This window comes from Dendronephthya gigantea, unplaced genomic scaffold (assembly GCF_004324835.1).
Source record: "Dendronephthya gigantea isolate DGI-Jeju-01 unplaced genomic scaffold, DenGig_1.0 000577F, whole genome shotgun sequence".
Classification (NCBI taxonomy): Eukaryota; Metazoa; Cnidaria; class Anthozoa; order Malacalcyonacea; family Nephtheidae; genus Dendronephthya; species Dendronephthya gigantea.
In genome coordinates, this window is record NW_021163587.1 from 5,769 (window position 1) to 29,092 (window position 23,324).

Genomic DNA, 23,324 nt, shown 5'->3' on the forward strand with positions numbered 1-23,324 from the left:
AACACGCCCTGTGAGAGGCTTTTTATTGCCGGTGAACTTATTTTTCGGCCGCATCGCTCACGTATGACAAATACAATTTTGAGAATTGCCTTGAGAAAGCACAATGCATTCTTTGTATTTTGAGTCTTTGAAAGGGACAATGTCGGAGTTTCAACTCGAAGAATAAGTCATGAGAAAGGGCATTCTTACAGTTGAAATAAATTTCTCCTCGCTTCCGCGTCCCACATACGGAAAATTGCCTTATTCTCCAACAATCCTTATTCGATTTAATTTTGGCAGCGTCAATGGATGCATTGTAAAGTTATACATTTCCAAAGCCAAAGGCAATCACAGTGCGATAACCAGCGGGGTCTGTGAGGGGTTAAAATTTGAAAAAGTTCCAGATACAAAGGATTCACTGTTTTATATTGCGTTTTTATGGCAACAAATGTCTTGGCGATTGCTAAATTTAATTATGTTCTATTTAAGACAAAGGCACTTCCGATATGTTGCTAAGGACTTTTGCATAATAGATTATGGAAAATTCCTAACCTTTTAAACTAATATTCTAATGGCAGAAGACCTGTATATTCATCGGCATAGTAAATTGTCCTGCATTTCAGGGATTATGACACTAGTTTTGACAGTTTTATTCTCACTAGAGAAGACATATTTTCTACCAATATTTCAGTGCAAAGACAAAGAATTTTCAAATTCATTTATGGCCAATCACACGTTTATAATTATATAAATTTTACTTCCTATAAAACAACTTTCGATAACGGAGTACAAACCACATGTATGTGAAGACTGAGTTGCACAATACCGGCAAATGCAAACATGCAGTATACACATGTCTCTGGATTCTGGCAAGGCGGAAGGAAGCACCGTGCCAGCGACAGTGTGGCAGAATTGAAGCACTTCCTCAAACAGTTGCGATTATGCCACCTTGCAATCAAATACCTGAACTCTAGACCCTTAAAATAGAGCTTATGGTGCCTAATAGTGAATAATATACATCTAGACGTGCCATTTACAATTTCACACTAGGATTAGCGTTCGTGCACGGTTTGAAGGTCATCAATGCGGATTCTCACATTGTTGTGTTGTTTTCATTCCGTCACGCTGAGCGCCAAAGAGACACGAAAACAAACCCCTATTTCGAGTTGGCTCAAGGCCATTCTCGATTTGTTCACTCAGTTGTCAAATACTATAGATGAACACGAAGGTGCGTTTTACCTGTACTTTTCAAAATATGCATCATTTTGCGTGACATGCAGGAATCAAGTTTGCGGAACGGCTATTTTGCGCAATCGTATACAATTGTCAATTTCATTTTGGCCAGCGTGTTGGCTAGCTTTTCACATTCACTGAAGCGTTCATAAAATTGACCTAAAGAAAGATTGAGAACTTGTAAACATTGCCATTCATTGCAGCATGTATATATATAACAATGTTTTCTTGCAAACGTCTTTCTGTAAAGACGAAAGGTATAGCTTTGCACGACGCGTGTCCTTCAAACAGCTTTGAAATTATATCAAATCAAAGTTCTAGTCACTTATTGTCTAAATCTCCTACAGCTCATAAAAAATGCTTTGTCACTGTGATACTGGACTACACCTGTATTCTGACTCGTGCCAAAAATATATTGAATCCTTGATGCTAGAGTTGAGCTAGTATAACCTCATCCAGGAAACATCAGGCTAGTTCGAAGGAATGACGATGATTCGAGATATTAAGACAAATTCAATGCTTGTAACAGATAATTGCGACATTCCAGTGCTAATAATATCTGATTGTTCTACAAATAAGTGTTTCTTAAGAATGCATGCAGTGGTTCATGTTTCCATAACAACGCATACACGAGGAGACACTGGATTTGGTGCTTCCTTTAAACACATAAGAGAGAGCTATACCCGTTTCTATAGTCAGAATATTTCAACCAAACAAAGTATAGTTTGTGGTTGAATGATTTCAATGACTTGTGCAATGTACACTTAAATACCATGAAAAAGATCACGTTTTAATCACTGAATGAAAGTTCAAATCATCATTATCATGTTAGTTATGTTAGTTTGAATTTGAAGAAAAAGAATGAAGGCAAACTTCAAGGTCTTATAAGGCCCGATTCTACATGAAGTCGAAAACTTTTTAACCCATGCATTACATTACTCGAGAAAATCGACCACGCTTTTCATGGCCATGGGATAAGAAACCAAAAAGCTGTAACCAAATTAGAACGAGTGTGACTTCAACACTGGTATTAGATCAGTGGATTCCAAGTGGTTTCCAGTGGATAAAAATTGCACGATATTTAGTCTAGAACGAAAAAGAGCCTTGTGCTCTTCGTTGAGTTGTTTTGTGTTGTCATAATTGATAGTTGCATGTGTGGATGTAATCGTAATGTTTACGAAATACGTACGCGAAGTAGCCCACGCCATGCACATATAAGACATAAGTGCTGGCAATTATGAACCTATTTTCCAGGATTTGCGTCAAGTGTTGCAGCGAGTGGTTGCATTAACCTTTATTTTGTGGGAAAGTTGTGGGTAGTCCGCGTTGGAAACAATTCAGTGTTGATGAAAGAACTTTTGACACAACGTTGAATTCCTGTAACATATTATTAGCTACACACCGGAGGCTATAGGTTGCCGAAGAGCAAATTTTAACTCATTGAATTGTCCGCTCCTAATATCAATATTAATTTAGGTTTTCTGCCGAGAGAGAGACAACCCCAACATTTTATATACTGGTCTCGACTCTAGAAATAAGCGTTGAGAGCTGCCGAGAAAACTTTATATATATACAAAGCTAACATATTTAAAATTATATGGTTAACCACATGTCTGGTCAGCATGTTTTATATAATGATAACAGAAACAATTCGAAGGAATAAATATATAAAACATCAGAAATAGATTGCATATTTGACCGATAGCATCAATGAAACATAGAAACGACAAATTCCGTTCGTTTCACTCGGAAGTGTGGGAAGATGTAATAGAAATTATACAATAGCAAAAAACACCACAAATTCCAAAAGCAGTAGGAACACCAATTCCTAATCTATTCTGGGCTCGAAATTGCCGGAAAGACAGGTGACCCTGCCGATAATCTCTAGAAGATTCTTCCAAAGTCATTTTGCGTGGTGGGAAGTGCGTCAATTAGAGAGCGTGTTTGTTTTTCGACAAATTCCTTACACGCGAGATCACATATACTTCCTATATAATTTTTAATGATACTTCCTATATGCATTGCTACCGCCCACCAACAGTACGGTTGAAAGAAAACTTGGAACGCTGTTGCTAGCAACGAAATAATTGTGTCTAATAGTTGGGAAGAGTTTAAACAGCAGACGCTGGACAACCTCAGAACTGTACACATGTGTATATGTGTATACCAAGAAATTTAAATAGAATTTCACAATCAGCTGTCGTGACCTGTTCCTGAACTATATATATACTCACAACATAAATATATATACTGGACAAAGTTATTTCAATCGTGGGGTCCACGCAGCATAGGCAGTGTTCTACGATAATTTGTCTTGGTTGTTATTTGAACTTCCTAAAATATATTTTCTCAGTCGTGACTCGTTGGCGTGTAGACTATAGGTATTGTATAATAGTATTGTATTGTTATTATTAGCTGTTGTTGTAGAATGTGTTTGGTGAGAGACTAGAGATTAGTATCTTAAGCGTGGTGTTGAGTATAGGTAGTATTGCACAAATTTATAGTTAGTATTGTATATCATATTGGGTCGATGGAAGTGTAGCATGATAATCACATTTTGTTATAGTCAAGTATGTTATCTGAATAGTTAATCTCTGAGCATGTCACCAAATAAAATGGTATTATCGGTGATGACTACGAATATGATTTGTTTTTCGGTCATTTCCTATAATTAAAGGATTAAACAGCACAGGAACATTTGCATCCGTTTTCCACAAAATGTCTATGATCTAGCCCATTTTCCGACACGAAATCTTTAAAGTCAGATCAAACGTTCCGATATTTAGCCTTCGGAAATCTAGTAGAGTGGAATATCAAAATGGCGCGACCGCCACGGACTGCTTGACTGTCTGTCGTTCATATAAGAAAGCCGAGTTTCCGACAGTTCGTAAACCATTTCAATAACATGCTGTTGAGGCTTAAAGGGAGTTGATAACACCTATTTAGTTTACATTGCTAGAAAAATACGTGTAATTCTTATTGTAGAATACTACCTCACTAAATTATACTCGTGTTGAGTGATCCTTTTATAAAACGCAAACAACAGCAATTTTGGGGAAATTTTCCCAATAACATTGTACACTATATATCATTAAAATACGTGCTATTTATTCAGATACAATACCTGAAATACATAGGAACAATAAACTAAATCCCTGATTTCTTTATATGGTCTTGTGCAATTAACCGGCTAAATAATGTAAAGTATACATTTGCTAGAATTGATCACAAAGAGAATAGAAACCCAGGAGACTAACATACTTTGAATGTTTCTGCAGATACAGCACCTAGCACAGTCATGACAAAACGATCTACGCACAAGAACTCGACACATCTTTGGGAATTTTTACTGGAACTTCTGACAGATGAGGCATGTTCCTCGCTAATCAGTTGGACCAAAGAGGAAGAGTACGAGTTCAAACTCAAAGATACGGAAGAGATTGCGAAAAGATGGGGCAATCGCAAACATAGACCGAGAATGAACTACGAGAAGCTAAGTCGAGCTCTACGGTATTATTACCAAAAGAACATAATTAAGAAGGTGAGCCGGTTTTTTTTTTAAAGTATTCATGACAGAATGTGGTTAGATTACAACAGAACTCAGTATTATTTTAGGCATATTTAGACATATAACGGGGTAGGAGGTGTTCTTAAAATGCCAGTTGATGTTGTACAAAACCAACAGCTGAGCAAGTGTGGGTTGTTAATCAGCTGAGTGCAGCAGATTAATGAAACGGACGTCCGACTCAATGTCTTGCCGCACGTCGAGCTTTACCAAGTATGAGGTATTTCCGGTGCTCACCCGAAATTACCACAGATTTCTACCTAAAGATGTCCGCTTCTATATTTATGGTCTCATTTTAAGAGCATGTACACATCATGTTAGTTCTTTCTTTAAAAAGTTTTAGAAAAAAAGGTTTATAAGTTTGGGCAAATCACATGTGCTGGAGGTTTCCTTTAAGTTCCGGAGTAAGACAATGACAGCTTTAAGATCATACATTCACGTTAACCTTGGCTGCTTGGTGTTGGCTTCAGTTCAATTTATACACGTGTCGATTGATTGTCATTAAAAGGAAGGTTCAGAAATATAATTAGCTGAACGAACGTCACCGATCAAAGTATTAAAGCGATCCAATATACGCTTGCGTTAAATTAGAACATTGATGGCATTAATTAGAATAAACATAAATTTCAGCCTACACCTATAGCGTTAACCTGACATTTTAAACCTAGTAATAATGAGAACCGCAAATGTAAACTACATCAAATTCAAATAAAAAAATTGGGAGTGAATTACGACGGGAAATGACGTGACCCGCGATCGTTCCAACTCTCAGAAAATTTGTTAGGTTCACTTAACCAAAATTTGTGAGGTAACTATACCTCACGAGGCCGAACCAAAAAGTTGATCTAAAATCATCCAACTTTGTTTGACGGAAAATTGTTCGTTTTGTAGGAACGATTTGCCGGGGTTGAAGGACTTTTTTTTAGACCAGATGTGATTTTCATAAAACATTCCACTAAGCTCGGCCAACGATTTTAGACTATGTTCGCTTTCGAACCCCAAAGTTATGTTAAATTAAACGGGGCACCACAGTGTCTAACTAATCATCGGTCGATATTGCCAAACTTTGGATAAAAACTTTAAGTCAAACATGATCCAGCATTATTCAACATTGCAACAACGTTTAAACGAGGTTAACAATTTTTAACAAGATGTTGGCTTCGTTTGAACGGGATTTAGCAAAATCTAAATTAAGTTTCCGCCTAAAAGACCCAGCAGAGGGTCGGCCTAATTATATGTTGGGAAAACCCACATTTTTTCGAACCGGTGCATGTACGTAAAACATTTTATTCTAGATCTAATGCTTTCAAACAATTAATATATTGATTCGTGCGTGTATTCATTATATGCAAAGTTAACAATACAATCAGCGCGGTTAGATCTCATCTCACGCAAGCTTTGATGTCTTAGGGTGCTCAGCAAATTACCGTGGCACATTATTACACAATGGCGTGGCTTTGTAAACGGTATTTGGTTGGAAGGGCCAATATTCAAGTGTTGAGATAAGTGGCACTTGTGTGCGCGCCTTCCAAGTGGACGAAAATTAGTTCCTCAATTGTAACAAATCATGCCATTGTGAAATTTCCGACAGTTTGCGGACCCCTACCGAGACTTCTCCGAGTTTAAAGACTGTGCTAAATATATTGGTATATCAATATAAACCAGTTGAAGACGGAAATTGTCAAGCATGTTTTGTAAAGAGCAGCACAATGTGATGACTTGAACTTGCCCTTGGCCTACATTATGCGAACATCTGCCCGATAAAGCTCTAGACCGTAAAAATTCTTGTTTTTAATAACATTCACAATACACTTGCAAAATATTTGATACGTCTTTTAATCAGCTCAATATCGAATCGGAGAGAAAGGAATATGTAAACGCTTTTCAATAAAGTTAGGTAAATTTTGGTCTACAAATTGTACTAAATAATGCCACTGTAGTCAATATCTGATCCGGCCAACAAGGAAATACTTGTGCCTTAAGTGATAAAAGTGAACACGGAAATATATCCTCGAAAACTAAGAAATTTATAAACAAAGAATTTTCTTTCAGAAAAAATGTGCATTTCGGTTATGGTTTATACTAACCTTATGTACCCACCTTTTCAACATGAATTTACAATTAAATTATTATTTGCACTTAGGTTTATGAACCTGCTAAAACACTGGAAGCAAGGAAAAGCATGTCTTAAGGCCTGCTATATTTCAGTGTCCTTTTTTCAACATCCGTAACTTGTCACTCAATACTAAATTTTATTTAACGAAGGTAAAAAGTCATACATACACTCCAGTTTAGCCTATGCCAATCTTTAACTGGGCCTTCAAAATCACATCCATCAAAAGAAGAAAACGGTACCTGAAGTCAGGGGGATGCTCACTGACACTGATCTGTATACAATTCAATCATATTCTAGCTACAAACCGTATATAATCGATAGATTAACTGTATAATAGTGTATAATGTATACCAGCCCTAAACCCTTACGAAAGGTAATAGGAACTTGAATTAATACCTAAAAATCGATTTCTTAATCCCTTAGGTCAGTGGACAACGTTTAGTTTACAAATTCGTAAATCTGCCGTTCGACAATCGCAAAAAATCAAAGCACATTAAAGAGGAATTGCCAAACGAGAAAAAGTCGTCGCCAGAACCCACTCATACCCAGGACGACATCGAAACACCACGACATCGGGAGAGAAGACCATCAGTGATCAAAATGTCCGGAAAGATTACGCCGCCAAGGGAGGTTTCCCCGGTTCCGGAAGTCAAGAAAGAAGAAATTCAACCAATCAAGGAAGAGCACATAGACGTGGAACGCCTGAGCCCGCCTACTACAAGTTATGGACCAATTGAGCGTATATCCACGGTTCCTTTATCTGTTCCTATAACCCACAACGCACTAACTCATAAACTTTATAACTACCATCAATACCCAACTATGGGATATTATGCTAGGGGTATACCTTTAGACCTCTATCGTTACCACCCATACACTGTCATGCAGTCTCCGTGTTGCGGTCGAGTGAACATCGCAAGCTTTCGACCGCGTTCGGTAATCATTCGACCAAGTGAACACTATCCAATTACAAACCGCTCTCCGCCACCTTTAATAAAAGCCGAGCCCGTGGACGTGACACAAGAAGCGTCATAGCGATTCCTAGAAAAAGTGAACTTTTTATATCGGTGGATTTCTAGGAAAATGGAAGTGGGTGGCTAGTAAATTTCAGAAAACCGGGTTGAATAACGTGTTGACCCTAGCTGATAGAGTTGAAGCCAGGAACTAAAGCAACTTGAATTGAGAGGTCGAATAAATAATTAATTTAATATTTATAGTAAGGAGTAATTATTTTAAAATAGACTCTTTCAAGTGGCTTTCGATCGTTCTAGTTTAGTTTCATTGTAGAAGATGAGGACGTGGCATTTTGCTGGTGATTTGTACAAACGCTGACTGTTCAAAACGACACACACAATGCTGACACAATGACGCGTGTGAAACTATTTGTACGAGTTAGTAAAATTAAATTAATGTGCGAAGTTTGAAATACTTTTTTTATTTGTGTTCGTTCAGAATACGTTCAGCTTGACCCAAGTTCAGCTTGACCCAAGTTCAGCTTGACCCATTAAATCAAGGATTTAATGATTTTAGAGAAAACAGGAAAAAATTTCAAGTGGAAATCTGCCCTTTTATTCTGTTATCTCCCCCTGATAGTTATCACCGCCCATATTCATACGCACTGAGTGTGTGAGCCAATCATTTACATCCTTTTTTATGGCTAAACACGATTGCTTTCCCGATACCCGATCGGAACATTTTGACCAATAAATGGGTACAGTGCTAATTTTGGATGACAAATTTAAAACCCAACGTTTGCCCTCAGTGGCCATGCCCCAAACCATTTTTTGAAGCACTGCATCATCGTTTACATGTTCAAAAAGGAAAACAAGAGGTGAGAGAGGAAAGAGGCTCTGTATGAACTTGTTTAAAATGGATTTCACCCACTATTATAGAGCAGTAGCGACGAAGTAAAAACTCGCATTGGGTCAGTGTAAAAGGCAAATATGAAAACAAAGGCAAAACTCAAGATCGTTACGATTGCCAACCGTTTAAAAAGCGAAATAGTTAAAACGCTTGCAAAACGCTTTGGTCGGCTGAAGCAGAAGTGAGTAAATTTTTGGTATATTCGTTGCGTTAGGTTGAACTGTGCAGTTTCAATCTTCAATCCCAAATCAGGGGCTGTTTACATGATCCTGCTCAGCCGACATTCAACGAAGCATCAGATGACTTTTGAGGTATTGAAATGAGGATATAATAAAACATAACTTGGCAATAGCAATGGTCATGACTTATAGTGATTCATGAAGACTTATTTTAATACCTCAATGCAAACAGCTTCTTCAGGTCCTTAGGAAAAAACGTGCACGGAAAAACCATATCGTGTATAAGATATGAGATACGACAATATATCTCATATCTTGTAATCTTGACTTCACAGATATTGTTTTCGGAATTAGTTACATTTGCCTGTTTCCAAGGATGCATTCGAGAACACAAATCTTTCAGACTTTGAAAGTTTTTCACTTTTTGAAGACTCCCTGGCTCTTCGTGGTTTTTCCCTCCGCGATTTTTCTTTGGCCTAAAAAGGGTGTCTGTGGTCTGGACTGGATGACAAACTGTTATAAGTCGCTAAATAGCTTTGTACTCAAACGTTTTTCGTTAGACATATCTGCAATCCTCGTTATGACAACAACCTGGATCAATCGACGTACGTACGTCACACATTCGAAAAAATGTGCTTTGGAGTAATTTGGCCCAAGCGCAGAGGCCCAAGCGCAATGTCCGGAAAGTTCGCGAAAGATGTACAGCTAATTGCCTAATTCTACTCTGGAATAGTATTCTTCAGGGGAAGGCACTGTGGAGGCATGCATTAGCGTCTTTAGGGGGTCGAGAACCAAGGTGCTCATCTCAGAGTCAACTGGGGGGGGGTGCACGATTAAATTAGACTTCGATAGCCCATTTTATCAACATGGACTATTAAACATGGACTACTAATAATAGAAGTATAATAAGTATAGAATAATATTTTATTGATTTTAACATTTTTAAGATCCTTCAGTATCGGTAAATATTGATAAAAAAATGGCCAATACTTTGAAGCAGCTTGTAGCTGGAGCTTTAGATGTCGACGTCTTTCGAAAGCATTTGAATGGTGAACAATTGCTGGTGAGTGTGATATGCATATGCTTTTATATCGTCCTATTTATGTATATTCTAAGCCAGCAAACATGTAATAATCGTTGCTCATTTTCGTCACAACTCGTCAACAACCTAGGGTAACATGGTGGCATCTCATGCCTCTCATAATCTCATCTTGATCCCATTCCAGTATGACTCAATCCATGGTTTACACCGGTAACCTGATCAACAGCAAATTTATAAACCAGTGGCAGCAATATGACTGACACAATTATCTGCTGGCTACACGCTCAAGTTGTTCCCGGTTGATGAGAACAGGCCTCAACAATGTTGTGCCGCACCCCATGAACAATGTTGTCAACAACATGTTGCAATATTGTTAAGCGTAACAAAGTGGAACAACATTGTTGACAATATTGTTCATGAGGTGCAGAACAACATTGTTGAGGCCTGTTCTCATCAACTGGGAACAACTTGAGTGTTTTTTGCTGTGTAGTGATCCCAGTCAAACATATTGTTGTATGACAGGTAAAACTTTTCAAAACAGATGGGTCGGTAACATCAAGATTCCAGCAGTTATAGGGTTGTTCAGATGATCCCAATAGCTATTTTCTAATACTAATACCAATCCTGACATTAATTTGCTAATATTAGGTGACTTCTTTCACCTTATCAGCTGTCAAAAACCCAAGATTAGGCCAACTAAAAGTAAAATTGTTTCAATGTGCAGACATCTTGGTGCATTACCAGCTACATGTAATATTAGCTAAATAACAAATTGATAACTTTTTTTTAGAATGATAACAATGGAGGTCCTGGGCAAGTGAATTTAAAAATGTCTGAGTTTGTTGCATATTTTTTGAACTATATTCGTGAAGAATCTTCATGCCACTTCACATGTGACCTTCCTGTCATATCGCCCAAGAAAATAAAGAAGAAGAAATTCAGGCCACCCAAATATCATTCTCCACCATCTGTCAACAGTAATAACTCAACAAAAAGCAGTGCAAGGGGGAGTTTATTCTCTACTCCTCCATCAGGAAAAGTGAACAATATTACACTAAGTCCAGTTGAAGGAAGGCAGACAAAGTGCATTAAGGGAACACCAAAAAAGTCATCTCCTTTAACCAATTGGAACTCAAGTGGGAATGAAAAAAGTAAAGTATTACATGTGACATCAACACCAGTGAAATTTAATTTGGATGAAGATTTCCCATCCATCAACTCACAGAATTTATCTGGAAGGTAAGAAAATATTCTTTGCTGAGCTTAGTCTATGTTATATATCCAAACTTTTACTGCAAAATTTGCATTTGATAAAGTTCAACTTGATGCAACTTGACACACATCTGACTGGCGTAAGTTTGGTGGTACCACACTTATAACAACTTTTTTTAGTTTTAAATAAACATGAAGGAGTCTTGACTGCATTCACATAAGAACTTCTCTATTTTCTAGGAAAAGTTCAACACCATCCCAACGGATCACACCAACTCGGCGTATTACACCAACACCAGCTAATGCCAGAAGAGATTCATCAAATCTTACCAACAGTTTCACATTTGAAACTTCCTTTGGATCCGAGCACTCATCTTCTACAGAGAAATTCAAACATGGATATAAACATAATAGTGGTTCAGCTAGTCCTAAAAATACCCGCAAAACCAAGGTGAAGTTAAAGCTAGAAGACTTCATGCAGCAAGGATGCGGAAATAGAACATCAGCTTGCCAAAATGATGAAATCAATCATAATCTTTCCTGTTCTCAATACAACAGTAAAGATGAATGGGGTGATTCTCAAGATATGGAGAGAAATTCAAGCTATACTGACACCTCAATAGATTTAAATTCAAGTACAGATTCTGTATTGGCAAAAAGAGAATTTGTTACAGGATACGATGTTCTTGAACGTTTAGCTGATGTTCATTCATTTTGTATTCTAGGTCAGAACACAATGTTTGTAATTTTTTGTTGCCAGCGCTTTGCTGTATTTGGCCTCATTCTAAGACAAAATATTCCAGTTTTTAGACCCAAAACCTAATAACCTCATAATCTAATAGCATGCAGGTAGTTGTAAAGCCTGGCTCTCTGTTCAACTTAAAAATGGTTAAAACACATGAAACTAAACTAACTTGTGTCTCCTAGATCTAAGTGTCCTTTGCAGCACAAGTTTACAATGTAATATTTGTGTTTTCTAGAGAATCTGGTGCCAAACATTGTAGTTGAGATGTGTTTCATACTTCAACTTTTAACAGTGAAAGGAGAAAATGTTCAAGAAAATGGTATTCCACTGTTTTGAGAATTACTTTCTGCCATTTTATCATTCAAAATCTTCTTTCTTAAATCTTTACAGACCACGTTACGTCGGGGTATCTTAAGAGCGTCCATAACTGTGTTTTTTACGCCGTTCGTGTGCTTGAAAACTTGCTAGGGTACACAAAATTATAAATTCTACTAGGAGTTCTTTATAGTTATAGCGAATATAAATTTATAGTGAATATATTCTTTCAAATTATTCTTTATTTTCATTTTAGAATTATCAAACTTCTCGACAAAGGAACTTTACGATTGCTCTTGGACAACACGAGGGTATGAAAGACCTCGGAAATTTCATTCCTAGATCAAGAAGATTCTCTCAATCAACGAATGATATTTTTATGTTCTTGTTTTTAGATTACGGAATTTTCAAGAAATTTTAACGAAGAGTTAAAGATACTCTATCCAACAGTATTGATGAGTAATGTAATAAAACCATTAACCGATTTTATGTGAAAGGAATCCGAAATTCATATATTTCAATTGACTCTGTGTATGTTTCCCCAGGTACCTTATTCATTGTTGAAATCACCGTTGAACAGCGTTCCATTTCAAGCAAGCATCGACAATCGTAACAATTTCTCGTCGGATTTAGCCTTCCACTGTTTCAAAAGACAAAGGTAACAGATTCAAACGAGATTTGATTGGTTGTAACAGTTTAGATGCCTTTATGATCATGTTTTTTCTCCAACAACAACAGGGACACGTTTTATGAAATAGTCCGGGAATGGGAAGAGCATTGTGGTAAACCAGGCTGGTCTTTGGAAGAAAAATTAGGAGATAAAATACGGTAAAATTCTGTTTAAATAGAATAAAGTTCACAATCAGCTTACGTTGGTAATTTCTTTACCAAATCCTTTGCTTGAGAAACATCGAAATTAGTGTGTCTTGCTATTTTATTTCATTTATACTGTAGCTATGTTGTTAATCAGAAGCCTGGATCATCAAACTATGTTCATTTTGCAAGACTATTCCAAACACAGTTAATACAGATGTGTTGCTACGAGAACACTCTGCCGAACTTTAGCGAGGGAGCATCGCCAGAATTCGTTGGAAATCTTTTCAAATCAAATCCGGAGAAATTTTTCAGGTGAACACAAAGAGCAGATATAGCCATCCATGGACCTTCAAGAATGCATCTTAAACCTTTTTTGCCTTTCAGACTTCAGCAACGACTAGTTGCTCCCCAGTCAACAACAGCGGGGCCATGCCCTTCTCCTGGTTTTACGGAAACTGAAGAATTTTTTCGTGAATTCATTGTTGCTGCGATGAGGTACTTTGGCTGCATGCTTCTAATCTGTAGATCACGCCATTATGTCGTGTATGAGATTATCTCATGCATTGGCTATTGTTGTTATGTCCACATCCTATATATTTTTCCATATAGCCCTTCGTTCAACAGATATTTAATCGACAGTCTTATCGTCAAGATTAACGAGGTTGGTTCTATTTACTGGCTAAATGTTGGTACTACCGTACCAGAATCATGGTGTACCGTTGCCCCTATCCCTCGTCTTAGTAAAATTCGATTCAATTTAGTTAAACAACGTGGGGTTAGATGAAGAACTTGAGGATTCAATTGAAGATGATATGGTAAAAGATGACGAAAGCTGCAAACTTCAAGTGAAGTTCGCATCATGTTTGATCACGCTAAGAACTCTGGGAAAATTTCTGGGTTTTCTCGTGTTTTCTCCTTATCACAACAGTTCAGGTTTACCAACAGCGGTGATGGAAACGGTAATAAAAGCCAGAAATCAGGTTAGGGTCTGTGTTATATGAAATATTTCATGTGAACTGATGTTAACTGTTAACCTGTTAACTTATCGTTTGTAAAAACCAGATTTCACAGCAGATAGACCTAATGTGTTACTTGAAAAAAGCGCGTGATGAACAGAGACTGGTGATGACATTACCCTGGGTGATTGAATATCTGAGTATGATGGATAGTGTTTCTCCGTTTCTGGATTACTACAGCAAAGTTTTTGATTTCCTACATCATATTTACAGGTATTTTGCCGCTACTTTCTAAGCCCTATCTTAGGATACAGTTCTACCATTCATGCAAAATTTGCGAAGATGCAATTTTTACTCATATTTTTGGCACCTAGTGTATATCATCTCAACCTTCTTCCCTCGTCTTCTCTGCACTATCCACCACCTCACATCTTCTTTAGATCTTTCCATTTCATGATATCTCTGACCAGCTCTGTTTCGTCTCTTCCCTTTACGTGTCGATATAATTTCAGCTATTTCTCTCTCTTGCTTAGACACTGCAATGTCCACCACCGTTTATTCCCCGAGCTCATACCATACCGTAATTTTCTTTACAGAAATATGTTGTCTCAAAATTCCTCTCCCAATATGAATCGCAATAGCTTAATGTTGAGCGTGGCTTTAGGTTGGTTGTTTGAGGTAGCTACAGCTGTACTGCGTATATTTAATTTCCTAAATTTATTATTTTCATCCTCATTAACAGTTCACGTAATTTGTTTTACTAATTCCCCATGGACATAATGATTTCAGCCAGAATATTATGATTTTTAGATTCCTGTTATTCCAGAAACGATGTTCACGAATTTTTCCGAGAGGATGTCCTGTGATTCTGAATTGAGAAATTCGACCTCGGCATTGGTAAATTCTGATCTATAAAAACTTCTTCTCATTATAGAACTAAAATCTATCATAATTTCCATCTAGGATAAGATGAACTTGGTTGACCAACATCTTTTATATACATGCTGTCCCTACCTTGGTATGTTGTGAACTATCAATCTAAGCCTGCTTTTTTCGTACAAAATATGTCTTTCTCGTATCGGCCTGCAGTATGTTATATTATGGAATTGTTTAATATATTAATTTATTTGACAGGTGAACTTCGTTCAATTCTGGCTCAAGCAGTCGTCGGAAAGGCAAAACGAGGTACATGTTTTCGAAACGCACGCACGTTCGTTAAATACAAAATATAAATGCTTTCGGGCAATTCATTGATCCGAGAAACTTTTCATTTGACTGTTGAGTAATAATGGACGAATATTTTCTTAGGCTATATGAAGAAGATCAAACCAGTTTGCGCCGATGATGTGGAAGCTTTGCCATCGTCACGTCCCGTGTTACAGGTACTCTCGCGTTTCAGGAGTTTTTCCTGCATGCTTTCTTCTGTAAAAGGGCGTAACTTTTTCAAAGAGGTGAAGAAACATTTTAAAACGCGTCTTTTATAATTCGCGTAGACAAAACTTGAAGATAACTTCTTTCGAAATCAACCTGAATTTCTGAGAAAAGATGCTGACTTCGTTGCAAAAAGGTAATTATGAAACTATACATACTATGTAAGACTCTTCATGCTGTACCACAAGTCTCCTTTCCAAATCATAGTGACCACTGAATCTATTTTTCTATGCTTTCACATGCAGACTGTATCAAAATATAGTGAATATAATCAAGAACGATGTAATCCCTTCTGAAATCGAACGGGCAAAACAAAAGTTAGTTACTGAGACAACATTTAATGTGAAGTAAGCTCTTTGTTTATATGTTTTTAATTTCATTTGTCCACTTTATCTTAATTGAGAATACCAAACGTAACTTTATCGTTTCAAATCGTCCAGTCTGAAACACAGACCCCTCTGAAGTGCAATTAACATGAAAAATACCCTCGTTGATCGCGCTTAAGCCTGTAGGGTACAGACAGAAAGACATTTCTTGTATCAAGAAACAAATATTTGTATTGACGTTGCCCCAGTGCCAAACTTCAAGAATATAATCTTGTCTATATAGTCCATGCTTAAACCATGTAAATTTTTTCATTTCTATAGTAATTGGCAGGAGGTGAATAAGGACGAATTTAAGGTATATCTGGGTATCATCCTCATACAATTGACTATATGAATATAAACTAGAGGGAGAAACGGCATTCCCGGAAGATGTGTCAGTGTGTCTCATATTACTCTTCTTACTATTAACCTAAGGAAAAACAGAAAATATTGGTGATGAAATTATGCAACAAAACAGCTGATGGAGTTTTGGAGAAAATATCATCTGAAGTGAACGAGTATGCTCTCATAGTCTCACAGTCAGTAGTTTAATCATTTCAATTTAACAAATTTCTCTTGATGGTCTTAGGGAGTGTAAATCGCGATGTTTTGTTGCTGTTCAAAGCCTAAGCCCCCACAATATGAATGAAATAGTAAGTTATTAATAATATCGTATTGTAGAGGCCTGGGGCCGGTTGTATCAAGCCCGTTTAGCTTAAACGGTGCATGGATAAGCTCAAAATAGAAAGCAAGTCTATCTTTTTACTCAGCAAGCAAACTAAATGTTTTTAACCTTAATACAACGATACTGTTTACAGCTACATATTCAGTGCATAATATTCAAGTTGCCTTATTCAAGTTGACTTATTCAAGAGAGACGTAAGAGTGTTATTTAATTTTGACTTATACACCGTTTAAGCTAAACGGGCTTGATACAACCGGCCCCTGATTTTTGTCTACTAACTCTACTTACAATATTTTTTAGTGGTTGGGCGCATGCGTTAACTATATGTATTTTTTATTCATCAAAGGTTATAAAGACCACATCAGGAATCGTTCATCAATCGACCATGAACAAACTGAAGGAATGGTCACATCAAAATATCTCATGTAAGTTGAAACATTAAAAAAAATTTGTAGTACATGTCTGGTTTCAGGAGTTAAAAAAAGAGGGCAAAAAACTTGCGGTCGATTTGTCCTCGACATCTTGTTATGCATGCATGCATACGTTATTCATATTTTTCTTCCATTTTTAGCAATTATCGAAAAACTTGTTCGCCGAGATATGGATAAAACGATAACAAGAAAGCAAAGTATCCCTGAAAATATTTACAGGGCACACGCACAAGATTGTGATCATCCTTTTAACTGGTTTTATCAACAACTGCTTGACAAGGAATGTGAAGTGTAGTATAAGGAAGCGGCTTCTGCGTGAGACCAGCAATGCAGGCGGTGCGTGAAGTATGACGTCACTAATTCTTAATTATTATAATTTATTACCAACTTTTTAGTTATTTATTTTTCCACGTGGAGAAGGAGGTTGCGCCCGCGATAACCTGGCATGTTTTAAAATGCGGACTATACTGGACTGGACCGGAAAAGCGCGAACTTGTAAATCACGGACTTTTAAATGACGGACTCAGTCCGTTATATAAAACGCGGACTTGTAAAGTGCGGACTTGTAAATAACGGACTAATAATAATATTTTCCTCAGATCTCTCCACTAATTTTCCCTTTCGAAGGAAAATTCCCAAAATTTACAAGTCCGCGTTTTATATCACGAACTCCGTGGTTCCGTGGTTCCGTGGTTTACAAGTCCGTGATTTACAAATCCAGTCTAGTCCGTATTTTACAACATGCCCGATAACCTATATATTTAAAAATTTCAATACATTTTTTATAAATGACCACTATATATAACGTTAAATTAGTGGATTTTCCAGTGGTGAAACATGTAGCCGAGTGGTCAAGTCGCTCGTGCGTGTTGTCCCGCTTCCAATACGAGCTGGTGCTATTTTGTTTTCTGAATTTTTTCTTTTTTGCAAACTCCGAAACAGAACTACTGACAACACCTTCAGGTTAGTTTCTTCGGTTATTCGAGGGTCTTGTTTATTAGTTCGATGTTCTTTTTTATTTTTTTCTCTATCTTCTTTTTCAAAAAAAAAACACTGTTATTAAACATGTATCAAAACCGACTTATTTTTTGAGAAAAAATGTTCGGCTAATAACCACAGACAGCCCGGTCAATGGTTATACTATCTTATGTGTGACGTAACCGCATTGACCGGGGCTGTCCACTGTGACTGCCTATATATGTTATATCACAGTGTTATATTAAACCACCTTAAAAATATTTTCAGCTTATAACCACCACCGTAGACGTGCATTTGCCAGAATGAAATAAGTTTCACACCATGTAAAAGCCTAGAAATAGAGATATAACATTAAGGTTGATAAAATCGATTCGATAGCCTGAATCGAAGAATTCATCGAAGAATGTAATTCTACTTAGTTTCGAACCATTTCGAGGTATTTGGAACTAATTTTCGAAAGCTCAAAAAATTGTATGATTTCATGTATTCAAATGTATCCAGCTTATCCGAGATCATGACGTCATAAAGCGTCTCGACAAAACTAAATTATCATGTGCCTGGTGTTATTTCTCTTTATTCTTCCAACTAATAGTATAAAGGGTGAAAAATTTAAATTCTAATATGCAGTTGGGAAAAAATAAACGTGTTTTCACATAAATATAATAAAATTACTTGATATTTTCGAGTGTCGAAGTCATATGCAATGAAGGAAATGATAATTTAGTTTTGTCGAAGATCTGGCTTCTGATTGATTGATTTTTATACCCAGATCAGCTGGATTGTTTTCATCAAAGAATGTAATTCTACTTAGTTTTGTACCATTTCGAGGTATTTGGAACTAATTTTCGAAAGTTCAAAAAGTGACGAAAACCGATTTTTCTGAAATCTTGAAATTCATTAAAGTATGATTTTACGTGTTCAAAGATATGATTCGGACTAAAAGATGTAATTCTACTTACTTTTGAACCTTTTGAAGGTATTTGGGACTAAATTTCGAAAGTTCAAAAAATTGACAAAAATCATGATTTTTCCCTTGGTCGCACGTTACCGATTTTTCTGAAATTTTAAAATTCATCAGTTTTTACCGTGTGCAAGTTTCAAATCTTCTGTGCAAGTTATATTTTATTGAGCACACTTAGGGCATTACATTTTTAGGATGAAAGGTGCGAAATGTCTTGATAACTGGCCATGGATTTTCAAAGATTTTCGGAACTATGGTTACGCTACAATGTTCAATGAAGACGAGGTTGACCTCGGTGCATTTATTTATCGTCTTATGGGGTTTTGTGATCCACCAATTGATCATTATCTCTTGCCATATTGATATACCAGCTATTCACAATGCTAGTCTAGAAATGGTACGAAGTATGTTTCAAGCTTATCCCAAAACACCCAAATGAGATGACATTCTTTTCCGATATTTGTCATAGTCGGCTGAATGACTTGTCTTTAATGGAGAATGGACTTACTCGGGTTTTTTAAATTGATGAAAGAACGACATTACCTTGATAACACAATCTTGGTGACCTTTGGGGATCATGGTATTCGCTTTGGTTCAGTACGAACAACTGTTATTGGGAAAATGGAGGAACGCCTACCTTTTCTTTCTATTACGGTTCCTGATTGGTTTGAGAAAGATTATCCAGAATTTGTAAGAATATTCGTGGAAATCTAGATGTATTAACATCACCACTAGATGTCCTGTATTTATACTTAATACGCTGAAAATGCCTTCAAATATTTATTCATCTTCGCCAATTAATGAATATACTGACATGTACATAAATACATATACTAGATATAGTTATGGAAACACACGCATACATCTAAACAGAATTGGCTAGGTGCACGCTACAGCTTTAGCCAATTACAGCGGCCCTATGTATAATGATAAACACACAAACTAAAAACCAAATTAAACGGATGCAATACATCAAACAAAATGATGACATAAATACTACTACTTTTGACCAGTTCATTACATGATGTTTACTCAATCTAGTTAACAAAAGTTGAGATAAATTCCTTTTTTGAGCGTTGTTACAGAATGGCACCCGCTTAAACAGGCCTTAATAACAACACGATAATTCACATGACAGTTTACGACACTTATTACAGCACAAACATATATATAGATTTCCATGTTCTTGGGTCTTCAACGTCATATACAGTTGCCACAGCTACTTCATAATATTGGAAAAGTCCACTTTTGAATCGACTTAGGCTGATTTCATTGCCTGTTAAATCGCTTGGTAGGACATTCCATAAACGAGTTGATCTATTTAAGTAAGACTTCTGGAATGTGGTGGTTTTGCATCGTGTTGTTCTAAATGAGAAGTTTAGTTGTTAGGATTTGTTGATCTCGTTTCTCTTTTGTTGTGGATGGGTGGTAATGGCAACAACCGATTCAAATATTTACTATAACTAATCTCTTTGCTTTTTTAGCATATTTAGTATGTTTTTGGAACTTTGAAAAAATCGTCAATTTTGGCCAAAATGGTAAAGGTACGCCTTATAATTGTGGCCAAAATTGACGACTTTTAAAAATTTTCTGAAAATGTGTTAACATTGCTTAAAATAGCTTCAAATATTTACCAAGACTAATCTCTTTGCTCACTTCGCTTTTTCAGCATATTTGGTATGTTTTTGGAACATTGAAAAAATCGTCAATTTTGGTCAAAATTGTAAATTAACCTTACCATTTTGGCCAAAATTGACGACTTCTGAAAATTTTTTAAAAATGTGTTAACATGCTTAAAATAGCTTCAAATATTTACTAGGACTAATCTCTTTGCTCTTTTAGCATATTTGGTATGCTTTTGGAAAATTGAAAAAATCGTCAATTTTGACAAAAACGGTAAAGGGCACACCTTACAATTGTGGCCAAAATTGATAACTTTTGAACATTTTCTGAAAAATGTATTAACATTGCTTAAAATAGCTTCAAATATTTATCAAGACTAATCTCTTTGCTCACTTCGCTTTTTCAGCATATTTGGTATGTTTTTGGAACATTGAAAAAATCGTCAATTTCGGCCAAAATGGTAAAGTTAATTTATAATTTTGACCAAAATTGACGACTTTTAAAAATTTTCTGAAAATCTGTTGATGCCAACTTTTATTAAATTTCTTTTGAGAAGACACGTGTTTTTAATAGTTCCTCCTCGGATTGAGAGACCAACGTCTAGCCAGACACAGTAGCCCAAGACAAAATACTTTCGCGTCAAAAAAAAATCAAAAAAATTTTTTCACTCTCGAGAAAATCACCCCGTGAAAAAAAAATTTAGGGTAAGTAAACATGAGCCTAACCACTCGGATTAGGGAATAATATATATATTGTTAGGTTGGTAAAAACGTACGATCTGGTGGCCGAGTGGTTAAGGCTACGGCCTACCAGGTTGTAAGCGTAGGTTCGAATCCTGCATGGGATAGGTTCAATTTTTCTACCTGAAATTGCTACTTAATTTAAAATTCGTCGAAAAGGATTTAGTCAAATAAAGATAACAGCTTTCGACCAATGATGTGGTGGTCTAGTGGTTAAGGCGTTCGTCTCTCAATCCGAGGCCGACGTTTCAACTCCTGGCAATGCAAAAAAATTAGCCTGAAGAATTTCGGTGTGATTTGGAAACTTAAAAGCAGTTAAAAGACTCCTCGGACTTTCGGAAAGACTGTTTATTAAAGAAATTAATTATTTTTTCATTTTTTTGAAATTCTCTGATTTTTTTTTTGACGCGGAAGTATTGTGTCTCGGGCAACTGCGTCAAGCCAGACACAGTAGCCCAAGACATACACAGTAGCCCAAGACATACATAATTAATTTTTTTCACTTTTTTGAAATTCTCTCTGATTTTTATTTTTGAAGCGGAAATATTTTGTCTTGGGCCACTGTGTCTGTCTTGGGTGACTGTGTCCTGGCTTGAAATAAAAAAACTGAAAAAAAATTCTTGCGTTCAAAAGTACTTGAAAATTGAAAAAAAGCGGAAGTCAATAAATTTTAAAAACATGTGTCTTCTAAAAAGACTGAAAACTAAAAGTGGGAAAAAAAATTTCTTAAAATTTCTCGTCTTAAAAAACTCATGTTTACTTACCTTAATTTTTCTCACGAAAATTTGATAAGGTGATTTTATCGAGAGTGAAAAAAATTAAAAAATAATTTTTTTCACTTTTTTGAAATTCTCTCTGATTTTTTTCGGAGGTATTTTGTCTTGGGCTAGTGCGTCAACCCAGACACAGTAGCCCAAGACAAAATACTTCCGCGTCAAAAAAAACAGAGAGAATTTCATTAATTTTTTTCACTCTCGAGAAAAGCACCCTGTCAAATTTTCGTGAAAAAAATTAAGGTAAGTAAACATGAGTTTTTTAAAAGCGGAAAATTTTTAAAATTTTTCCGACTTTTAGTTTTCAGTCTCTTTAGAAGACACATGTTTTTAAAAATGTATTGACTTGCGCTTTTTTTTCAATTTTCAAGTACTTTTGAACCCGAGAATTTTTTTTCAGTTTTTTTTTTCAAACTTTTTTCAATTTACAGTCTTTTAACTGCTTTAAGGTTTCCAAATCACACCGAAATTTTTCAGGCTAAATTTTTTGCATTGCCAGGAGTTGAAACGTCGGCCTCGGATTGAGAGACGAACGACTTAACCACTAGACCACCACATCATTTGTCGAAAGTTATTTTTCTTTATTTGACTAAATCCTTTTCGACAAATTTTTAATTAAGTGGTAATATCGGCTGGAAAAATCGCACTTTTCCCTTGCAAGACTCGACCTACGCTTACAACCTGGTAGGCCGTAGCCTTAACCACTCGGCCACCGGATCGTATGTTGTTACCAACCTTACAATATATATATTATTCCGGTGGCCGAGTGGTTAAGGCTCATGTTTACTTACCTTAATTTTTTTTTCACGAAAATTTGACAGGGTGATTTTCTCGAGATTGAAAAATTTAATTTTAAAAATTTAATTGTAAAAGTAAACATGAGTTTTTTAAATTCGAACCTACGCTTGTTCCAAAAAGCAACCCATGCATATATGCTCAAAAACCAAAGAGGTCAGTCTTGAAGCCATTTTTAGCATATTAAGACATTTTTGTGAAAGTTTTCGGCAATTTCGGCTAAAATGGTAAAAGGTACCCTTACATTACCTTATCTAACCTTAACCCTATTTATACGCACATGTGCGCACCCTATAAATATTTGTTCGTCATTCCTAAACAAATTATTCCATTCGCTTGCCCTTTTATGACTTTTTAATATTTTTCCTCTACCATCACAACTGTGAAAGTTCAAAGTTATCCAGGCGTTTGACGACATTTGTCAAACAAGGTGTCGAACCGAAATGGGGAAAATGGGGGTTGATGATTTATGAAAAAGAAATATAGTAGTATTTATGGACATCAGAGGTATGCCATAACAT

At 36.3% G+C, this 23,324-nt stretch overlaps 2 protein-coding genes across 2 annotated transcripts; both read left to right on the plus strand.

The window, feature by feature from the left end:
- The first annotated feature begins 2,886 nt into the window (after positions 1-2,886).
- Positions 2,887-8,306, plus strand: LOC114543881 (ETS-related transcription factor Elf-2-like). The gene is made up of 3 exons (XM_028562695.1): positions 2,887-3,593; positions 4,491-4,753; positions 7,317-8,306. The coding sequence occupies exons 2-3, from the start codon at positions 4,511-4,513 to the stop codon at positions 7,926-7,928; spliced, it is 855 nt and encodes a 284-aa protein (XP_028418496.1). The 5' UTR covers positions 2,887-3,593; positions 4,491-4,510; the 3' UTR covers positions 7,929-8,306.
- Positions 8,307-9,792: 1,486 nt separating this feature from the next.
- LOC114543882 (codanin-1-like) lies at positions 9,793-17,935 on the plus strand. The gene is made up of 26 exons (XM_028562696.1): positions 9,793-9,998; positions 10,768-11,216; positions 11,430-11,914; positions 12,170-12,253; positions 12,325-12,403; positions 12,506-12,560; positions 12,645-12,713; positions 12,795-12,907; positions 12,988-13,077; positions 13,204-13,377; positions 13,450-13,560; positions 13,675-13,726; positions 13,827-14,045; positions 14,128-14,294; positions 14,618-14,699; positions 14,832-14,918; positions 14,985-15,039; positions 15,156-15,206; positions 15,330-15,403; positions 15,515-15,588; positions 15,698-15,799; positions 16,100-16,133; positions 16,253-16,335; positions 16,407-16,470; positions 16,849-16,927; positions 17,074-17,935. The coding sequence occupies exons 1-26, from the start codon at positions 9,915-9,917 to the stop codon at positions 17,226-17,228; spliced, it is 3,171 nt and encodes a 1,056-aa protein (XP_028418497.1). The 5' UTR covers positions 9,793-9,914; the 3' UTR covers positions 17,229-17,935.
- The last annotated feature ends 5,389 nt before the right edge of the window (positions 17,936-23,324 follow it).